General features: G+C 37.7%; 1 protein-coding gene across 2 annotated transcripts in view; it reads right to left on the bottom strand.

Moving 5' to 3' along the window:
• Positions 1–22,577, bottom strand: part of ANO3 (anoctamin 3) — a 197,274-nt gene that overhangs the window by 31,005 nt on the left and 143,692 nt on the right. For both annotated transcript variants that reach the window (XM_059825930.1, XM_059825931.1), the window contains exons 7-13: positions 21,808–21,852; positions 16,290–16,421; positions 14,900–15,006; positions 13,445–13,500; positions 10,909–11,030; positions 9,798–9,932; positions 3,821–3,917 (exon numbers count right to left, since the gene is read on the bottom strand). In XM_059825930.1, coding sequence (XP_059681913.1) covers positions 3,821–3,917; positions 9,798–9,932; positions 10,909–11,030; positions 13,445–13,500; positions 14,900–15,006; positions 16,290–16,421; positions 21,808–21,852 — 694 coding nt within the window. The remainder of the gene's footprint in view (positions 1–3,820; positions 3,918–9,797; positions 9,933–10,908; positions 11,031–13,444; positions 13,501–14,899; positions 15,007–16,289; positions 16,422–21,807; positions 21,853–22,577) is intronic.

Below are 22,577 nucleotides of genomic sequence, written 5' to 3'. Positions count from 1 at the left end.
GTACTTTCATTAGATTTAAGGTTGCCAATTTACAGAAAGTAATTTATCCAGGGATAACGGGCCTACATTTCTTCTAATGAAAGGTGGTTTAAGATGTTGCTGAGCATTAGTAAGCAAAGCACAGGCTTCAAATTCCTATTTGAAAAAAAAGCACTAATCATTTCAAAATAATAGAGCAAGCCAACTCATTGTCAACAGGCGTATGTTGGAAAGAGGATCTGAAGAGAGAGGAAAAAGAAATGAAAAAGTGCTGCAAGTGGCTTTGATATGTATCATCCTAAACCATCCAGAAAATTCATGGTGATTTCCCACTCTTCAAAATACGAAGAGAATGTCTTGAAATAGAATATTCTTGAGAACACTTTACTTTCATTGGTGTTGACTCTGTTGCTGACTTGAGGACCAAGTTTTAAGCTTTTATCATGAAAAGAAATCTGCCTTTACGCCAACGGAAGGGCACAGGGAACCAGATTCAGTTTTGCTGTACTGTGACCTTCTCTTACATCTGAAGTTACTCTGGCCAGCAGGAATGTTCTGTATGCGAGGTGTGCCGGGATGCCGCGGCTGACCGCCCACCTCGGGCAGGTTACCTAACCTGCTCCCCGAAGAGCTGCCTGCTGCAAGGAGAACTCATCCCGCTGACAGATTTTCATTCTTCTAGAGAAAGCTGGCATTATTGCTTCTGCCTCGCAAATTAAGAAAACTAACTGAGGAAAGCAGAAAAAATTAATTATAATATTGTGAGAATTTATTGAAAACGTATCTTTTATCTATATGTCAGTTCCATTTTCCTTTTCTTTTTTTAAGGTTCTGAAATGGGAATTGACTATTTGGTATTGGGTATCAATAAATCCAGTATGTTCCCTGCATTAATCATACAGTGGGATCAACTGTACATACAAATATGTCTTTTGCTTTTTTTTCTTTTGCTTCCATAAAGGAAAACACAAATATAATGGGTATGAGACTGAAAATGGGAGAGGTGAACGAAAGCAGTACAATAAACCTGATGAACATTTTCAGTTTTGAATGTAGATCTGTGTGAAGATGTGATTTTGGATAGCCTGCTCAGTAAAGAGTGCAACTTTCCAAGGAAATACAAAACAAACGAACCAAACCAGAAAACCTAACCCAGCAGAATTAATGTTGCTAGAAGTAAAGAATATGTAACTGGCTCCCGATCTAGCTTTACCTTTATAAAAAGTGTTTGGGCTAAAGTCTTCCAGCACCACACTCAGAATTAAGATTTGACTCTCTTAAAGGCTAAATGTGCAGTCTGAGACTCCGTGTTGACCAGAGGCCTCTCTAAGCAGAAGTAAAATACTGTAGGACTCGGTGCTAGTCTGTCAGCATACCTGACTGATGTTGTCATCATCATACAAGACTTCAGGCACTTCGAATCCACCCTGATTCAATACCCTGCCCCAGGCCCGACGGCAAGGTGTGCTGGGCACAGAACCAGCCCAGAGAGCCCGAGGGCAGCACGCTAATCACCCACGGATCAAAAAGTCCACTTAATGCGGATGAGAATGACAGCCTGGGCATTCCGCAATTCAGATTACAACTCAAGTATTATGTGCCTTTCCCTTAAATTATAAGCTTCGCTTCAGTGTGGCATTTTAAAATTGAAATGGAGTAAAGAGGGAGGGGATGAAAGAAATGGGCAGTAACAAGAAGGAAAAAAGCATCTTTTGTATTTTGTCTCCAGCTTTACAAAAAAACTTGGCAGGAAAAACATTTGAAGCATATGATTTTTCCGGCATTAGTTTGTTCTGTCTGAAGTGCTCCTCTAAAGGGAAACTTGGCAGATATTTAATGAAAGAAACCCTGACAGCAGTTTTAATAACATGAAATATGAGCACCAGGCCTTATATAAACGTGGGAGGTCCATGACTTAAGCAGGTTTGGAGAGATAAACTTCACTTGAAGGAACTCACTTTTCCTAATTAACTCAATGCTTATATACTTGTAACACAATGAGCTATTCGAATGAATAAGGATTAAAACACTTATTCCAGAATAAGGGTGCCAGTGCCCAGAATGAATCAGGAATAGCTTCCCTTGCATATCAGCTCTTCGGCTGTGCGCGATAGCTTCCCTTCCCTTGGTCGTGTGCAAGGAAGACAGAGAAGTAAGTTATGTTCCCACAACAGCAGAAGCAGAGGGAAACGCTGACAAGCTCCATCTCGGGAATGAGAAAGCAACCAGGAAACGCCATTTTCTTTTCCCAGAGAGCAGATCTGATGCCTTATTTTTAAATATGTTAGTTCCACTTACTTACATTACTAACACAGCTTCAGGAAGTACAAAGGAACATTTGATTTGAAATCATATTGTAGTCTTCTAACATTACCGATTGTTTTCATTCACTGAGTCGGGCGCAGACACAGTGGCAGTGCTGACACAGGTTTGGCTATGTGCTGCTCAGCTCGAGCAACGGGGTGGCACCCACAGGATCACCTCCCCTGCTGGAAACCAGATGTTTCCCAGCCAGAGGTTAACGAGCAAAGCTGCAGTAAACTTTTCTTTACAGACAACACAGTGAATGAAGGCATTACAGTTATAACCTCAGAGTTATAGAAAGCCTCATTGAGCTTTTTTTTTTTATTTTTCCTCTCCTTTTTCTTTGCCATTTGAGTGGCCAGATGGTAATCCTACTCCTTCTCGAAAAGAAGTCACCCCGACTTAAGGGAGATCCAGAACAGAGAAATCCTGAAAGGAGACAATTTTTGGTTGTTCTCTGTGTTTCAATCTAAGGTTGATCCGTTTTTCAGAGCAAAAGCATTGGCAGGAAAAGTTGGGAGCTTACACGAATTTCCATAATATTTGCAGACATCAGGAAAGAGTGCCTGCGAAGATGGAATACGAGTGGTTACTCCTTGTGTCCCCTGGTTGTCATCTGAGTTTGTTTCAAGGGGACAGGTTTGAAAATACATGGAAGTATGAATGGGCTGCCACACTTTTTCTGCTGCAATTAATTTTTCACAATTATTAAAATGTGAAATTTGCATGATTTAGGCACAGAATGTTAGTGTAAACATAAGTAAGATAAAAACTGCTTCTTATTAACTGGGGAAGTTAAAATAACAGGACCTAAAGCTAAAGGGATGCCACAATGCCAGATGTTTTACTCAACATTGGTCCTATTACACCAAATATCAAAATCTAACACAAAAATTGATTTTCTCTTTCACATTGCTGCAGTGTTGTTGTAATGCCATGGCCCAGAGACAATTACATTTTATAAATAGAGCCTTCTGAGCAAGATTTATCTATGGGCTAAAGAATTCCAAGAAAAATGCCAAGGCTGCTTTTCCAGCATTATGAACACACCACACACCAAAATATATTGCTCACTTGAAAACACTGCATGTATACAGAAGTACTTGTGATTATTTAAGTTTGAATGATTGTTCCTTGTAGCAAAATATTTAGTTGTGTAAAATCTTTGCAGACAGAGCAAAGCACATTACAGGCACATTACACTAGAGAATTCCTTTAGGAAGAACAGAAATTCAATTACAAAGTAAGCAAGATTAAGAAGTTAATTATAGGGGAAAGTAGGAAAAACCTTCCAAGAAAAGTTTTGTTACTCGGAGGACTTTATAAATTGATGAAAGTAATAAGGATTTAGGAAGGAAATGCTCACAGAAAGTAAACCAAGTTTTTATTAGAAACATGAATTACAAAGGCTGAAAAGAAACTCTGCAGAGAAACAACATGTTTTGTGGGAATCTTTGCTGAAACAAGGGCAGCCGTTACACAATGAAAGTGGATCTTTAGACAAAAATTATCTTGATAGCAATAAGACAATAATTACCTTGGCATATATGCAGCTTTCATTGAGCTTTTGTAGTGTGCAATTGCGTTCACACATAGGGCACATGATGGTTTCATTTGCCTCGCAGATCTCTTTGCTTTAGTATGAGACAGGAAAATAAAGGTTATAAAAAGGCTTTTAGCATTCTTCAGATTTTCACAGGTTGTGCTGTTTGTGGTCTCTATTTGTTAACAGTGCGCCTACACCACAAAACTGGCTCAATAAAATAAATTAGAAGTGAATGTTTGGCTTGAAAAGCCTAATCCCAAATCAGTAACCTGAAAACTATGCACCCTAGAGCAGTATACAATATTTTTGGGCATCACACTACACTTCTCACACTTGTGAATACCCCAATTCTCTCCCAAATAGCACAAACAGAAGAATAAAACGTTGTTCACTACCTTCCAACCCATTTACTGCATATTTTTCTAAGCAATGCAGAAGATACCAAACGTTAAGAGAATGGACATCACTGGTATAACCACACTGATTTCAATCAACTTATCCCAGTTTACATCAGCTGAATGTCTGTTCCACAGGATGGCCGCATGCATACTTAGATGAGTCCGTCACACATAAAAAATCCATTGACAGGGATTTCTGCCAGTCGTATTTCAAGTCTTTGCATTTTTATTTCTTACAGAAGAACTTACATATAGAGCTAATAAAAAACCCCACTTTAATATCTTAACTTTGGGGAAAGATATCTTCAAACCACATTCTACTGCATAAAGATCCTAAGATTCAGGAAGATAAAGTCACTGCCTTCACTGGGACCATTCAAATTCAAAATGTAGTACATAATCAATTGTCTCGACAAAGGCAAAACAGAATTAACGGAAGTGCAAAAATGAATTTTAAGGCAAATTTTAACTGCAGTGAGTAAGCTTCCCAAAGAACCTCAGCAATCACGTTTCCCTATCCTTCAGCAATGTTGACATGCCTGAAGTGATCCTATGACACACTAGGAAAGCAGCAGTACAAACAAGTGCCAGGGAAATCTCTACTGATTTGTTTTAATAAACATTGCGCTTTCACTCTCCTCCTCATAAAACCTGAATTTACAGTTCTAATACTGTACGGAAGATTATGCTTATTTCCAAATGAGTGCATCTATTAAATCCTGTCTGACATAACAGTAAATAGAAATAAAAGATTCTGGTTGCACAGATGTCACTTTTGTAATCTTCGGTCATACTTCACATAACATCAGAATCACTAATTCACTGAAACCCTACAACATAATGTGGACCTGACAAAGAAATTGTCCTAAGTAACCCGTAACCCAGAATGAGCACAGTCAGTCATTTCAGAGTTGCAGAGTAACAGGAATCTTACAGTGTGTCACATCAGAGAATTTTCTTGCTTACGTTTTCATTCAAATGATTAAGCACAGATATAACGGTTTGGCAATAACACAAGCTGTTGTCAAATATAAGGCCAAATTGTACTGTAATTTGAATTTAAATTCAACACTATAAACGTTAGATTTTCTGTATCATATACCTTGTGTTAAAATCTTGGTTTGTTTTTAATAACATATGAAGTTTCACAAAATTATACCGACAGTGACAGGTCACATGCTTTAGCACTACTCTGCAAAGGCAATAACACTTGTTATCCAAGTGTTTGTGACAGGTGCTATGTTAACTGTTACTGCTACTCCAATCTTCAGTGTAACAGAGCAAAATAAGCTTCTTTGTACTGTCCTCACTTAGATATCTGAAATCTGACTATAGCACATGGTGCAAAGACACCTCAAGCTATGCTGTGTTCATGCCTGGCCTTTCTGTTGACTGACAACAAAGGGACAACTTACAACAGGGATAATTATTGATATGTATAAACCCATCAAAACCAAACTCTTTAAAGCCATCAGATTTATTTTTGTATAAACTTATCAACATATAATAGCTTGACATCTAACTTGAGAATAAAGATAAGTAATAGATATGGCACATAGTTTGTTGAAAGAAAAGAACCCAAATGAAGGGACTACTATAGGACTATTTAAGCCCTTCCCTTTGACTACCACTTCTCATTTCCCCCCGTTTAGCTTAGGGAGGGCAAATGGATCAAAGTATATTTAAAAGAGTACAAAACAAGGAATACAAATTCATGTTCGCATTTTTGTTTTTGCATGTCTGAGCCCTATGAATATAATCCAAATACTCTGAAAGCTACTACGGAGTTTCTTCACCAGAGACTCTCTGGATTTTTCTCTTGGTTACCTTCATCTCACAACCGAATCCTGCAATGAGCTGCCGGCACAGTAGTCTCAGTTCCCTGGGGGACCTCAGTGCCAGCTCCCGGCAACCACAGTATTATCAAGATTTATTCCAAACCCATGCAAGAAAAACAACATGCTCAATCCCAACGTGCTTTCAGTAACACTGCCCATCTTACACACTTGTTTCGTGATAGGAACAATGTCCCTAACTGTGTAGAATGGAATAATTTATGCTTTTAAACATGGGACATAGATGCGTATTTGCTTATAATAGAGTCTAGTCCCTGATACCACAGTGTGCATGCAGGGTTTTTGTCTTCCCATCTTATTTCACCTTCCTCCTCCCTGTACAACACATTTGAATCACCGAATGATTCAATCAGACCTGACAGTTTATTGTTTCCCTAAAACTGGAACTGAGGAAAGGAGAGAGAGACTATGACAAGGGGCAAAAGGCAGTGTGAGAGGAGCACTCACCCTGGGAAAGAAGGAAGGGTACCACCAGAAAGGGAGCAAATATGCTCCATTTCCAACTTGCTTGTGGCAGCCACAGATGAACTATACAGAGCATCTTTCCTTTACACAGGGGGCAGGGACTGATGGCCCCATGCCGGGCTGAGATGGGGTCCCAGCAGAGGCTGAGATATTTATATTTATATAATTTTTAATATATATATAAAAAGAGCCAGCTGGTATCAGGACAGACCCCGAGCACGGAGCAGAGGCAGGCACTTGTACACATCGTAAGAAAGACAAACTAGTTCTTAGGTGTGACATCATTCTGCATAACCCTCGAATTATTGCTGCATAAAACCTATGGCTGCCATCGCAAGCAACGTTTGGTTCTATGGTAATGTATGCTCATGTATTTGCTTATTCCTTCTCTGCTGAAACTGCGCTGGACCTCAGCGGAGAAGAAGAAAACGATGGTTTTCTGCCTGCAGCCACTAGCGGGGGGGGAGCTCATGGCAGCTCCCCGTGCCTGAGAGGTGAATCAGAATCACAGAATCACTACGGTTGGACAAGACCTGCAAGATCATCAAGTCCAACCATCAACCAGAAGGGACATCACTGAGGAAAGCATGCTTCCGCAAAAAGAATTTCATCGGTCAGTAAGTTCAAATTTTGTCATACACAAGACAGATGAAAAATAGGCTTTTTTGACAGAATTTATCATACTATAAATCAACACCTCCTAACATCTATTAATTCCTAATAACATGCATTAATAGGGTGAAACCTGTTTCACATGAAGTAGTATTACACTGAATAATACTGAATCTGGGGCAATGTGGCAGGTACGACATTGCCATAATGCCCTGGCACAAGGTTTAAATTCCTAAATGCCGCTGGGTTTCCTGTGTCTAGATTTTGTCAGAATAGCGTACCCAACCGACACTGTTTCTTCCTGATAGCTGCTGAACATTGCATTTGCATACTGCAGTAGCTGCAGTGCTCAAAATCAAATGATACATTTTATAACGGATAAGGATGTTTATCCAGCAGTTTCCTTTAAATGACTGCAGAAACACTAGATAAATAATCGCACAGTCCCAGAATATGGCAAGAATAAGAGCATTCAGGTTGTGTACCTGTGCTCTAGGCATGAGGTTTCTGTCTAACCCTCACTAACCCCTTCCAGGCTAAGTAAGCAAATTCGGGAAGGAGCAGCATCTGTTACCACTGGCCCTTAGAATTAGTTAAGTACACAAGGTGATGCAGAAAACATCTACATACATTTTATCAGGCTAGTCACAATCAGCTTGAGTTAGTTAAGCTCTGTTCTTGAATGCACATCTCACAGCAGGTCTTACTAACTTGGTCATAGCAATGCATTGATAGGACAGTATTGTGTCACGACTAACCAGAGGGACTGCACAGACTGACACCATCAAAGGCAGAGAGGACCTTCTGCCCATAATTAATACATGTAGATTACAGATGTTCTGGGGCTGCCACAGAGCACGCCGCTGGGGCTTCTGCATTAACCCACCCTCTGTCAGTATTTTGAAGTGAACACTGGCTATTGTTAGCTATAATAAACATATAAATACTCCCCTCCCCTTGCAGGCAGCTAGGGCTTATACAGTGGATCACCTACTTTTCAGGCTCTTGCTTCTGGAATGGAGTCCTGAGCCCCTGATGGGTACCTTGGCGCTCTGTGCAGCACAGCATGACACTGAGGCACCGCAGGATGGGCCCCAAGACAACCAGCCTCCATGGGGAGCAAACAAAAATCTGCATGTTCTGTCTGCAGCTGCTCAACAGCAGCCAAGGGGAAAAACTTAGGAAAACAGGAAAGCTAGCCTACCTCTGCCTCCTGTGATTTATACCCTGCAACCTTCTGCAAGCAAGGTAACTGCATCTCTCTGTTAAAAGAACTTAGCAGGAGTTAAATCTCCAAGTCTTCTTGGGAGAAGTGTATGACATATGCAAGCACATAATGGCTTACAATTTGAAAAAATTAAATTTTCTCTTTCTCTTGGGGAGTGTCAATGCCACATTTTTCTCTTCCACAAGGAGTGCCTAAAATCTTAAGCTATACCCTGGTAACAGTAGATTATGGCCTTTCGTTCCCCCCTTGTCGAAACTGTGCCATTGTACATGTGAAGAATACAAGCTTCCCAGTTCAACAGTACTACACTCTACGAAGAGGCTGATCCTCAACTTTACATTACATCCATTGCATTTTACAGATATTTATAATGCAAAACAATCCTAATAGAGAGAACAATATCCTAAAGATAGCATAGCTGCCTGGCTGATACATTTATTGCATTTAATTGCATTTAATGCAGTTTGAAGTTGTAAAGTCTATCAGGAGTTTGCTGTACAAAAGCAAGCCTAAAATAGGCTTAATTACAGCACTGCAGAATATAATAACAACTCACTGTGAAGTAGAAGATAAAGACAATGCCATAAAGAAAACATAAAACAGTCCTGCTCAAAGCCCAAGAAACAACACTTCCTATGAACTCCGACTCCAAGTATACTTCAGCCTAAGCATCCAAACTGCTTGGAGCAACACTTGCAACTTAAGAGCACTGATACTGTTGTGTAGGATGACATCTAATGGAAAACTTTGTAACAAGGGTGCGTCCTCTGGAACAGTTCCTAAAAATACAGTCAGCACTTAACTCCAGCACCCGAATCACTGTTTCTAAATTGACATAAGCCCCTCCCAGGGCAAAATCACAACAGTGGGAAACCTGAAAACTAGCTTGTAATCTCCCTGAAGCTGGGTCTCCTGGCTGCAGTTTACACTGACAGAGTTAAGAATTTTGTTAAGACTCGAAGTTTGCCACTATTACCACTGGGAGAAAAAAAAGGCATAGACAAAAGTAAGTTTAAGTTTAGCAGCTGTACTACACTCTGGAATTTATAGACAAGATGGAGGTAAAGAGGGACTATGTCTGACTTTTTTGTCATCCATTAGCCTTGACTAGAATGACAACCATTGCAGTACCTACGACATTAGAATCGGTACTTGCTGGTTTTCCTTACAGACAGGATGGGAATCACTGCGATGCAGCGGTAAGAGCACTTGTGAATGGTATGCATCCAGCTTGATACAAAACAGATATACGAAGTGGATACACTTGACTGAAGAATCCAGTGTTCTATTTGGTTATTTTTACATGATTACCATGTCTGGAAAGCATTTATAAGTATAATAATGATCTAAGTTGTAACAGACTGTTCTTAATTTTCAACAGGCTATTATGTTTTTAAATGGGATTTTACCTTACTTGGCTGGAATCCATTGTAAATAATCCATAGAGGAAAACAAAGAGCCCAACCAGGGCAGCAGGAATAAGCATTCCAGTATACCACCCCAACCAGGCAAAATACAGTCCAATTTTTTCACCAAAATATCGCCTACATGGAAAAGAAACACATACATTGTTTGAAGTTAAAACTTAGGGACTTATGGTGACCTCTATCTTCACAGTAGTAGAATAATTCTAATGAGGTACTACCATTACAAGTTTAGGGTAAAATTATTGTCAGTTTACCAAGACATTTTATTTCAGGCTAGCATAATATTCTAGTGACACTACTTGCAGACTTACCAGAACATATATTTTCTAAGGATATAACTGAAGTGCTCTGTAATTTTCATGTCCTTGCAATGACTAAGTAGATGTACTAGTTTCAACATTATTAAATGTAGGACTTTTTATTTGCAGAGAGAGAGAGAGAGAAAAACACACACACACAAAATTACTGGAAAGGGATAAAGTTAAGTTGGTATGACCTGAGTATTCCATTACAAAAAGCATTTATGATAGATAATCATGTAATATGACATATTTCAAACTATTGTTAGGGAAAACAATGGATTGAAAACATAAGTTGAAGACTGAGCTTTAATTCTTCAAAACTTGGGTATCAGTTGCTAGAAGGGATGAAGTAGCAGTGATCAGAAAGTCAGTCATGGATAATACTATTTGATCAGCACAGAATTGTCCCATGGCACATGCTTAGCTGCGCAGCCTTCAGTGGAACAATACTGGGTACAATGATCGGTTATGACTGTCAGATCAGGAATAAAAACTGTCAGCAAGGCAAAATGAATTATTAGCATTCAATCTCAAAGTTGAGGAAAGTATGAAACCCAAACATCACAATTATTTAACTTCAATTACATATACCTCTCTGCTTATATAAACAGAAGTTTATTTAAACCCACGTGGAAAAAGAAGCAACTGAAAGAATTTCAGTCTTATCTGGTAATACCGAATAGCTAAATTTTACAGGAAGGCATAAGGACAAGGAATTTAGCAGTATGGTTAATGCGCTGTTACCAGGTTGGTTGTATCACAGAAACAAGCTACTCTTCAAATACTAATACCTGATTAAATCGAGTGGCTGGTATTTGTACCACATTCCCCACCGTGCCCAGCGCTCATATAAGAGGTGTCTGTGATTCTGAGCTCCATGTGTTTTGATGGGATGTCTACTTTTGTGGCTTCCCTGAAAAAAATAAATAAATAAAAGTATATTATTAGGCATTATGGAAAAATATATAAATTTCTTAGGTATTTGAATATGATTTTAAATGAAGTGTTCACTGTTTTTAATAAATAGGTCTCATATTATGGACAGCTCTGAAACATGTCATCTGGAGCTACCACGTAAGCCTGACAGAAGAGATATGGTCACATGTACTTCTAAAATGGCCGGTTTCTCTAAGAATTAATGATAGAACCATACTAGTACAAGACTATGAAGAACTACTCAACTCTTTACATGGTTTCAAGTACAGTGTTTCTATTTTGCTAATATATGCTTATTTGTATGCTTTCACCTGCTTCAATTTTTCATGAGATGTTTGCAGTATCTTTTTTTCTCTCTTATAAAATTTTAGAAATTTTAGAAATTTCTAGTATGTCAGCTCAGTTCTCCTTTCCTAGATATTTTCTATGACTTTAACTCCTGTTTAAAAGTATAGAAAAAAATAGTCTTTCTGTGGCACGTACTTTCTAAGATGATGGAAACAACAGAACTGGCATTATTTTGAAGCTACACAGGACTCTCAGAGGCATTAGAAGCAAAACACAGAGTCAATCTGACCCAAAAGGAGCCCTTCCAGGCCATGTCTGACATTCACAGGCTGCCTTACAGCCTGAAAGAATAGCCTCATGCTCAGCAGTCGAAAGGTAACACACAGATTCGCTAGAACCATCCTAAGCAGAATCTCTTGTAATTGTAATTTTGGTCCAATTCTGAAGGAGGACATCTCCTTTAGCTGAACTTTTTCCCCTAAAAAGACCCCACCCACTTGGTTATGGTAAAGAAATTCTTTCATCAAATAACTGCAAGTGAGCCAAATAATTTCTTGGGAGGAGAACAGAGTTCCCCAGAGCAGTACCTCAGAGATAGCAATCAGACAGATTCTCGACCCTGGCAGATCCGCGTAATTTAGCCATTTAGATTTTTATCATTGATTTGAAATCTTGAGCATTCCCCACAATTGAAAGAACACTATTTACTTGCTGCAATCCACTGACCCTCTTGGTTTAAGAATGAGATAAAAAGAAAGCTAAACATAGCAAAGAAGCATACAGAAAAATGTCAACACAGAGTGTGACCTTTGCAATGTCTAGGAACACCTAGGAACAGAACATCAACTTATTCTCACAGTCACCTGGGTGAATGACTGCAATGCATAATGCATTACACCCAGTATTGCATATTTTTAAATCTCTTCCCCCCCCCCCCCACCCCCGGCTGCTTTCTTTCTGCACTGTTTCTCCATAAGAGAGTTCAAGTTTCAGCGTTCCCACTGGGACTGAATTTTCACGCTCATTTGCTCGTGTGATAGAGAAAATATAAATTAAAAAAGTATTAGAGTGTTCAACCACTAGCCCTTAGCACCAGTCAAGCGGCAATTAAAGCAAGAGTGGCTTAAAAATATGACTTCATTAACCTTAACTAAACTTTGAAACAGTAGCTTATGCCACAACAAAGGTACATACACATAAAATGGATATGACAGCATGGTTTTGACAGCCAGAGAAAGCTTCACAGGTTTTTCTAGCAGTATGCCCAGCTTTTCCCTGAAGTCAGTAAAGCACAGCTAAAGCATTAACAAGGATGTTCAATTATTTATCTAAAATACTCCTTCTCTATATTCCCAGTATTTAATTATTAATACTGTATAAAAAAGAAATACTCTCAGCAATTTGTAAAGCACAGGTCAGCCCTTTGAAACACAAGATCAAGTCACAATATTCAGCCCGAGCAACCACAGAGTTCACAGATGCAATTACCAAGCTACTGATCGGCATTTAAAATAACTGAAGATGTGTGGCTTGCTTCTTTCTTTTCAATACACAAAGATTGTCTGAAAACCCTCTGAAGTCAAACACAAGTTTTTCATTTACTTCATGGGTTTACAGTCTTCAGTAGTATTTAACCTACTGAAGAAGATATCGTCAAGTAGAAGTTATCCACAACTATTTAGAAAAGACTAAATGGGAAATAATTAACCAGTCTCCCTAACTGTGATCCAGTGCACAAGCTATTGGAAAACCAGAACATTTCGTAGGTGGCAGGCAAAAATAATTTAATACAACTAATTGGAACAATTTGGAAAAACTGATATTCTCATTAGGAACACCACAGGCAATGTCCGATTCACAAAAATAAAAAAAGGATTATAATATTCTAGTTCAGTAAGAAAACGCTCCAGGAAGTTATTATAATGCATTATATAAGAAAAATTTAAAAAGCCAATATTAAAATAAGAGCTATAAAAAGAAACAGTCTCAACAGATTACATAGTGAAATTAAAAGTTTGCAGGACAAAATTAAAGTAGGATCTCAAAACAATAACACAAGCTTTCATCTAAATAGAAAGACAAATGCAAAATTAACCAGGTTACCTCATGTGGTGGAAATGCTGCTTCATATGTTCCATTATTTAGTAATCTATTAATACCTAAAAAGAAAAAAGCATTAGTTCTGATATCAATTTTTTACACACATTTGATTTCAAGCAGTGCGAATTTTCAAGTTACATATTGAGAATGTAACTTGATATTAGATGCTCAGGATGCTGCTACAGTTAACAATAATCAATAATCCCACCGTTTGTGCTGATCCCTTGAGACTTCTGGCTCTGCCAAACTACAGCAACCTTCTGAAGACCAATGTCTGCAACTTTTTTCTCAGGGTTGGGTGCTCGTGCCGGATCAAGTGTGAGAAGATAGTTGCGTTGTTGTTGTATTCGTCAGAGTATATGATACAGATTTTATGGGTGACCAGATGATCTGACATACACAGAGGGTGGTATGGACAGACAATCCTTGAGGCAGAAAAGCCTGCAGGGTTAAAAGCTAACCTGTTGTTATTTTTAAATATTAGCCAGCTGAAGGAGTTTGTATCAGAGCGGTGCTCTGTGTCATACTGGCTACAGCATTTTGGATCAGTTCCTAGAGTCTTCCTAAAACCAGATTTGTTGTACTATCAAAGCACATTATAAAACATTATTAATAAACAACCATTAATAATTATAATAAAAAGACTCAGTAGCCTGGAAGAGCACACCCATAGCCAACAGTTTCCCCAAGAAATAAGTACCTGTGACAGATTTCAGATTTGTCCATTCAAATATACAAATTATGCTAAACTAATCTCGTAATGAAATTTGCCATCATCAACTTCAAAGGCATTAGATTTGAACCCTTGTTTTCTACGTTTTTCTTACAACAGCTTTCGTTCAGAAACTCAAGCAACAACTTTCTGTAATTTCTATCATCTTCGTAAGTATAAGGTTGAAGTATGTCTCTATATATTTAATTCTTAATTTAATTCCTGCAAAGAAGATACGAAATCATACATATATCCCCTGTTCATTGTAAATGAAAATGAATAGTTAGACCTTCCAAAAAATAATACTGTAATAGGAGAGTTGACATAAACTCAACTGCCTCTGAGCTGCACGGAGGCCTCAAATAAGTGAAGTATAGCTCACATTGATCCTGCTGGACTGGAACTGCTGGTTAGTAGCAAAACTACTAGGACCAGTCCTAGAAAACACTCGACAGTTTTCTGAAGTATATGTCGTCTTTATTGTGGCTCTTTATTACATAAAGTTATCATAATCTCTCCAATTTACTTTAAAGAATGAGTAATTAGGTGAAAAATATTGCCAACTTTCACTGAGTTATTTAAGAAAATAATTGATATGACATTCCTTTAACTCTGTTACTGGGCGAATAAAAAGATTTCAAGGAATGGCAAAATTAATTGAGTTTACTCAAATGATACTTTTCCAGGCAAGTAAAGATACGAAATTTTTATAGCTACAGGTTAGGAAAAAGATACAGCATTCTCACCCATTTTGGATTTTCCATCTTCATACTTAGTTCTCTGCAGCATGTGATGCACGATTCTACTTCTTGTGGAATTGCTGAAGAAGCTGTCTTTGTTGTTTATCGTAAAACTATTAAAATAATGAGTGCCTTTTAATAGTCAAACAATGCACAGGTGTTGAAACATAGCTGCTCAAGTGTTTTCTTCTCACAGTGGTTTATTGGATCTTAACCCTCCTTGGTTACTGCACAAGATACAAGATTTTACATCCCTAGAGCATCTTTCTCAGGTCCAGTAAATTTATCATGATGACAGATTATTGTTGGGAAAACAGAGCAACTAAAACTAAATTCTAACATACTATCTAGGTAATTTGTGTTCTGGATATAATTAATTTAAAAAAGACCTCCAGAAGCAGTGGCTGTTCTCAAATTCAAGTTACTTCTGAGTTGGCAGATGTCTGTGTCATGGAACTACCAAAACTACTATTTAGAAAAAAATAAATTATCTCCATGCACTGGACACTTGAGCAGCAGCTCCACAACCACTTTCCCTTAGAAAATCTTAGGATGGAGCCAAATAAAGCACCCTTTCCCAGATGGCTCTGGTTCCTGGATGCCAGAAATCTGACATGCAGGAGCTTTTGCCTACTCAGCTGTGCCAAAAGTGACACTATTATGGTTGATAACATCAGCTGAGCTGGTTGAGAAATAACATCAAAAAACAGGTGATTGATCCCATGCAATATAGTCAATTACTGAAAAAAAAAAAAATTATATTATAATGCAATTACGCTATCTTTCCAGGGTAAAGTCAGTCCGCTAGCATATAGCTGCTTTACTGAGAAAAAAAATATTCCTATTTAGCCTACTTTATACTTCTACTTTGAATGAACTTTTCTCTTCTAAAAGAATTAATCACAGAATACATTTAAAATGAAGAAACAGCCAGAATTTTCAAGTCTTACTTTTTGGGTCCTGAAAAGATTTATAGCACAGTTTCTGATAAGAAAGAAAAAAAAAATCACCACTGGTTGTAGCTTGCCTCCACGTGTTCCCAATTTCAACAGCTGTCTCAGGTTTTGCCTAAGTAAAATATGTAATTAAGCAAACCAAACTTGAGCAAGTATTTGCATTTTGTAGTATAATGGAACGAAAAACTTCTAAACCAAAAAGGAAGACTTCATTTTTCAGTCAAATTTTTGCCTATGCTACTGAGCGACCGTCAAATAGCAAGTACCAGGGAGTAGACTTTGGCTTTAAGAGAAAACCCATAGCAAATATCAAATATGATACTGGGTATTTGCCAGTGACCATCTGCTAACGGCTGCCTCTATGGCACTTGCTTGGAAGAAGTGAGAAAATAAAAAATCCTTGTGGTCTCTCGCACTGCCTTTCCAGTTCCAGCACTTACTGGTGTATGCGTGCACGGCTAAAGGGTGCTGTGTAGCAATCTGTTTCTTCCAGATCAGGTAGGGCCTCCTTATCAAGCTTCATTGGATTTCTGGGTAACCAACTTTTCAGCTCTCTCATATTCCTCTGCAAACTGAGACAAAAAGAAATCAGATTTACGTGCTCTCACCTGCTTGTTATTTCTAGCTCCAACATCGCATATTTAGTAACATCTTACTAGAAATGAAATGAAAGCAGGAAATTTCTACATTAAGTAACTAGAAGAAAATAAGGAGTTAAGAAGAAAATTAGCAGTATTTATTTGTGATCTATCTTGCAGACTTGACTCAAGTACAACCCATCCCGAAATTAGTGGGATTATGGTTTGAGGTGGGACTGCAGTATTGAGCCTGGGGAAAATCTGTAGTTCATCTGGCAGAACTGCGGATGCTTAACGCCTTACTCAAGAATATATCTAATCACTTTCTCTAGCCCCACTGGACAAGGCAAGTGTAACTCTTCCTCCCTCCCTTGCCTGGCAACTCGGACGCTAAAACTCGTAAAATTTAAAGTAAATATGAGACTGCTCAGGATCAAATTTTTATGATTTTCTGACTGCAGCAAAGCCTTCCCCTGCAAAATTTTCATCAAAATCCAAGGGCTGATATCACTTTACACAACAGTATACCTATACATCAAATAAAGTAAAGGACGTGTGACACAGAGATGGTTATGGCTTCACGCAGTTTCCTAAAAATTGACATTATAAAACACAAACAAAACATAATTTTTGTATCCTGGATATAGATTATATACTGGTAACAAAAAGGGCTTTCTTCCACTGGCAACTTGCCTAAATAGTATCTCAGGACATGATTTATACAGGGGAAAATCTAGTGATGTGCAGTTAATTTTCAAGCAAATGCTAGAAGTTACCTTCCTTACTACTTCAATTTGGCACTCCTTGCTAACCTATATTTTTTTCATATTCAACTGCAATGAAATATGGTTATTTAAGGAGTAGGTCTCATATTGCATGAGTGCTACCTTATGACACCATAAGCATATCAGAGATCCAGAAAAGGTCTGATCTTTAGAAAAACATAAACCTAAATAATATTTTTTCAGCGGGTTTGGGGCCTTACTCAATGAATATGTATGCGTGATACATAAAGCATATATCTATATATGTATCTCAGCTTTACACTTTTTGTGGATATAAGTATCAGATTTTTTCTTGTCTGAGGTGAATACTTAATTGCCTGTGCTAAGCAGCAGCACAGCTACCCATTTCATAATTCAGAGTAGTAAGTGATGACACAGTAAGTTGCTCTCAAGCAGCAAAGCCACCTTTGTGAAAATGTACCTCTTACTATCAACATCAGCCAAAAAAAGTTCTACCCCTATTTGACACCGCGTCAGACAGAAATCTAAGCCAAATGTGGGATCAGAATTTTACATTGACATTTACAATTCTCAAAATTTTCTTCTTGCTATGTATTGCCAAGGTATTGGTGCACAGTCTGTATGTAACTGGTACTGCACTTGAGGGATACCACACTATTTGACACTAAGCATTATGAGCCAAAGAACAGAACTATGTTCATGAAGTTGAAACACAGAATACAGTTCCCAGGCAGGTGCATCCCTTAAGTCTCCCTTACTCAAATAATACCTTACTGTGTGAATTGCTTATCTTGTTGGTTCCAGTGAAAGTTCTCTCGGTACAAAGTTATATGTAGTGTATATAAGTACAAGTTTTCACTTTATTTTCTTCATCCTTTCTTCTGTTGCTCACATGCTGATTTTTTTGAGAGTCAAAACCCAGGCTTTTCTTTAATGAGCAAAATATGCAGATGCATCAGGAAGAACAGAAAAACAATGTATCTGATTTCAGACTTTTCATTATGAAAATCTTTTTGAATTAGTTACACAGAGAGCCTTGATTATTTCCCCCTCCAAAAATCTAAAAAACTAGTAGATAATTTTTATCTTAAAGAAATTAGCTCTTTTTTAAAATTCACGTTTGCTGCTTTTAACATGCAAAGTAATGAAGAACAGCATTGGAAGAAATTAAAAATTATGTCCACATCACATTTGCAATTTCTCTTCTGAGGCAAAAAGGCTTTTTACCTAAGGTGTGATTGCTTTTTCATTACATCACTTACGGTTGATCACTCCAAAACTTAGTGCCTTCAGAAAGCATAGAATATTTCAAGTGAAAAGTACATCCCCCCATGTACAAAAATAATCCAGCAAGAGAGACCTCTTTTCTTGGCTTACATTATTTTACAGTTGAAGAAGACACTGCAGTTCCATGGAGCTTTCAGTCAAAGTGATAAAAAATTTAAGTCAAATTTTTGCCTAAATCATAGGACTAAGTATTAGCATTTTTACACAGAGCGGCTTTCCAGGTCAAAAGTAGCATTTTAAACGTATTCCTCAGTTAATCTATTCAATGTAGTCTATTTAATTAGAGTAAAAGCAGACAGAGCTGGTCTGGTGAAGTCACTCATGAAGTCAGGAGTTCGTGAAATGAGAGAAAAAATGTCCCAGTGGAACAGTGCTGCAAAGATAAGAGCGTACCTGAAGTAGCAGCCCATACTGAAACAACTCCAGCTGGCGCTACTGTAACTTTATGCCCCTTGGACTATGGGATATTATTCTGAAACACATATACTTTTTATTCTTAGACACAAAATTTAATATTTTATGAAGATGCCTGTAGTTTCAGCTTTGCTCATCAACTGTACTGTTCTGTTTTATCTGGTTGGTTGTTCTTTTTTGCAGAAGTAGTTAGTCCAAAAATCCTTGCAGATTACACTTACTCAGCAGACTGCAACGTGAAGAAACACAGTATAGATGAGTTCGGAATTATCTGATCAGACTCATGGAACGAGAGACCAGAATCAAGCAACTGCCACTGGTCACGTTACGTATTTTTGACAGTAATCACCACCCAGTAGTTTGCTCGGTGTTTGCGCCTCTCAAGACTGGCCAGAACTGTCAACCACATGCCACCAAATTACATGGGCGTGGTATGTTTCCATGTTTTGTAATGTTACGGTTGACAGATTCAACATATGGACACAATCATCACCAAAAAAGGAAAAAAAGGATACTGTATTTGTTCGATGGAATGATATCAACAATTTCACTTCAGTGTGTAGACTGAAATCCAAATGGTTTTAAAAGTCCTTTTGGAAAGCAAACTTATTGCAGCTCAGTTGCTAAACAATGTCATTTTTGGTTCTCTGTGCTTAGAAGTATGAATTTATTTCAACATTTCAGTGGGCAGGGTGAAACTGCATACTAAGGCAACTATCTCTTCATTTTCTTTTCCTCAATGTCATTCTTAACCAGTATGAAATCGGTGTGTCTGATATGGCAGATACAAGACTGATTCATTAGATTATTCAGTCTTAAATCTGAGAGTTCAGACAATTTTTGATACCTACATTATTTACTTGCATATCCCACTTCTAGCAATTTCATTTTCTTTGAAAAGACTTGTTGAAGGCTTTCCAAATATTGCTCTTAAGGAGTATGATGAAATTATTTCTATAGTGTGGCCCTACAAATAGAATTCAAGCCTTACAGGGTTAAGTACAATGTTGTTTCTTTTTTAAGGTACATAAATGAAGAAATAGATCTCACATGTAAAAAAGATAGTATACCAGTAAGCATTACATTTATCTTCTGTCCTTTCATTCATGCTCCTAATAATCTTCTGCAGACTTTTAAAAGGACATTTATAGATATATACATCTACCATATAACCATGTCAATAAATTCAGAGAAGTGTACATGTCACAGCAGGGTCTGATATACTACCGTACTAGTGTTACCTCATATTCTTAAATTATAGAAACTCTATAGCCTTAAAATTTTACCTTTGATATACAAGGATTTTAATACAGTTCTTCACTGTAGCTCTTGTAAACTCCACTTAATAACTTAGAAATATTAATGAGAGATTTGATAAATTACAGGGAAGCAGTTAAATTTGAAAAGTTGTAAGATGCAAAGAAACAATGACAGTAGTAGAAGTTAAAATGATGAGATGTGTATGTCAGCAATTTTAGAGTTAGCTGTCATTTTTAGGTGTAGCTTCTTATTGGTTCCCACCCCGCCTCCTCTATTCCTTTGTGCACTGGATTACATAAAGTGCCAGAAAAAATAGTCAGAAAAATATTCATCCCCAAATTCTCACAAAGTAAATCACAAGTAAAAGCATTTGTCTCAAATGAAAAAATCAATCTGGCACAAGAAGTGTTTATTACTTGGTTCCCAGGTGCTGTGCAACTTCAGTTGCATGTGTCAGACATCTGTCCTTCTGAACAAGGAAAATAAATTTGTTTAATATCTAGGACTCACCAGATGGATTACAGATGAAATGAGACAATTTTGCAGTGAAGCTTGTTGATTTTGCCTTTGCATTACAAAGTATATCACTGACATTTTTTATAACGCACGCTAAAATGGAGCAAGCATGTGAATGACTGGGAAGAGGAAAAAACGCAGTTGTAAATTTATGTTATAGATTGTTTTACTTCAATATATTTTATCTGCTTATGTGTTCGAAGTTTTCTTACTTTACCGTTCAACAGTGCTTTGTCTACTTTTGTTAGCTGATCATTTTGCAAACTGATATCATGAGACTACTTAAATTGTTCCCGAGAAATAATGAGAGCTCTTCATCACCTAAAGTAACAACGGGAGTATCTAAATCAAATGTAATCTCATCTCAAGGTCCATCTCGTGAAAACTCGTGATAGATCTCTCTTTCAGGAGATTTCCCTCATGTAAAAATTTTCATATCTTTCCTGTAGGTAATTAGCATTTACAAGACATCATTATGTCTGACTAGAGCACCAGGGCGTGATTACAGCTCACAGTGTCCCCTGTCCTCGCTCCCCAGCTCCCCCAGGCTCCTTTCACCCGCTGCTGTGGCCTCTTGTACCCGTCTCCTGGCTGACAGTAGCAGCAACAGCAGCAGCCACAGGTGAGGTTTGCATGTGTCTGCCTCGCAGAGAGTTTAACAGCTTTCACTGCAGCCCACAAGTTATTCCGTCAGCTATCAAATAAAAGTTCACACTTTGGTGTGTGGCACTGATTTAGTCCTGATCACCAAGACACACGTGAGAGAAGTTACGTTTGCATGTCTAAGGAAATAGCTGACTACCAGAATCTGAGACATACGCTCAAAACTATCTTCCACGCTAAAGAAATATGCCTTGGTAACAGCAGACATAACTGCAGAGACAGTGCCAGTATTAAATTTTTGCTGCCAGGATAAGGCCTTTTTTTTTTTTCCTGGCATAAACATTTTTGCATTTCTAAAATGAGAACTGGCAAAGCTTTGAAGTACTGCATCTTGTTATAGATGAATATTTTAACACTTTGAGCTAACATATTTTGAGTTTTTGGGAAAATAATCTAATTTTCCAAGTTTCCTGGATAAATTTACAACTGCGAATGGATTTTCTTTAGCAGGGTGACTATCTGACAAAATTAGAAGCTACACATCACCCACCAACCTGCCCATGGTTTTGCTCCTCCAGTCAGTGTAATAACATTTTTTCCTGAAAGAACAGCAAAAATCAGCTGAGAATAATCAAGTAGAAGACAGTTGAAAAGGACATATACATTATAAAAGAACACTGGACATTTTAAAACATGCATTTTCATAGACAGAAAGATGAAAAACACTTTAAAAAGATAACTGAAATAGAATAAGTCATTAAAATGCTGTAATTTCATATATTTTCAAGTTCAAAATTTGTTCCTGAGTCAAAACCAAATTTTAGATTTATAGCTAATAATAGCTAATCAATAATTCATTCGTAAGACACTCAACAGACAGGGTTCAACGGTGTCATGCTAGTAGTCATTTCATGTGGTCTTTCTTAGCTTTTATTTAATAAAACTCATTTTAGAAGAATCAGCAGGGCTTCCACGCTATTAAATGCTTTATGCACTCTATGCATTAAACACCGTAAGCACTTAATGCCATTAGATACTATCTTCGTTCTCTGAAGTGGTATACCATCACCTTCCCTTGACATTTTGCATACAACAGGAGAACAACACACGGCCCTAAAAATCTAAGAGTACTAACTGCAACAAACAACCTTTATGTTAACAGTTCCTTTCTCTCCACCCTTCACTGCTTATAGACACTTAGAGAAACAAGACCAGAAATTCCCAGTAAAGTCTTCTGAAAACAGTTATTTTGAAACCCTATAGAGACATATTTGCTGCAACGTAATATTTTGCACATCTAGTTTCAGGTTTTCAGGGTTTTTTT

The sequence above is a fragment of the Gavia stellata genome, chromosome 17, assembly GCF_030936135.1.
Source record: "Gavia stellata isolate bGavSte3 chromosome 17, bGavSte3.hap2, whole genome shotgun sequence".
Taxonomy (NCBI): Eukaryota; Metazoa; Chordata; class Aves; order Gaviiformes; family Gaviidae; genus Gavia; species Gavia stellata.
The sequence above is the reverse complement of the archived record's forward strand: the minus strand, read 5'-3'. Positions and strand labels throughout refer to the sequence as shown.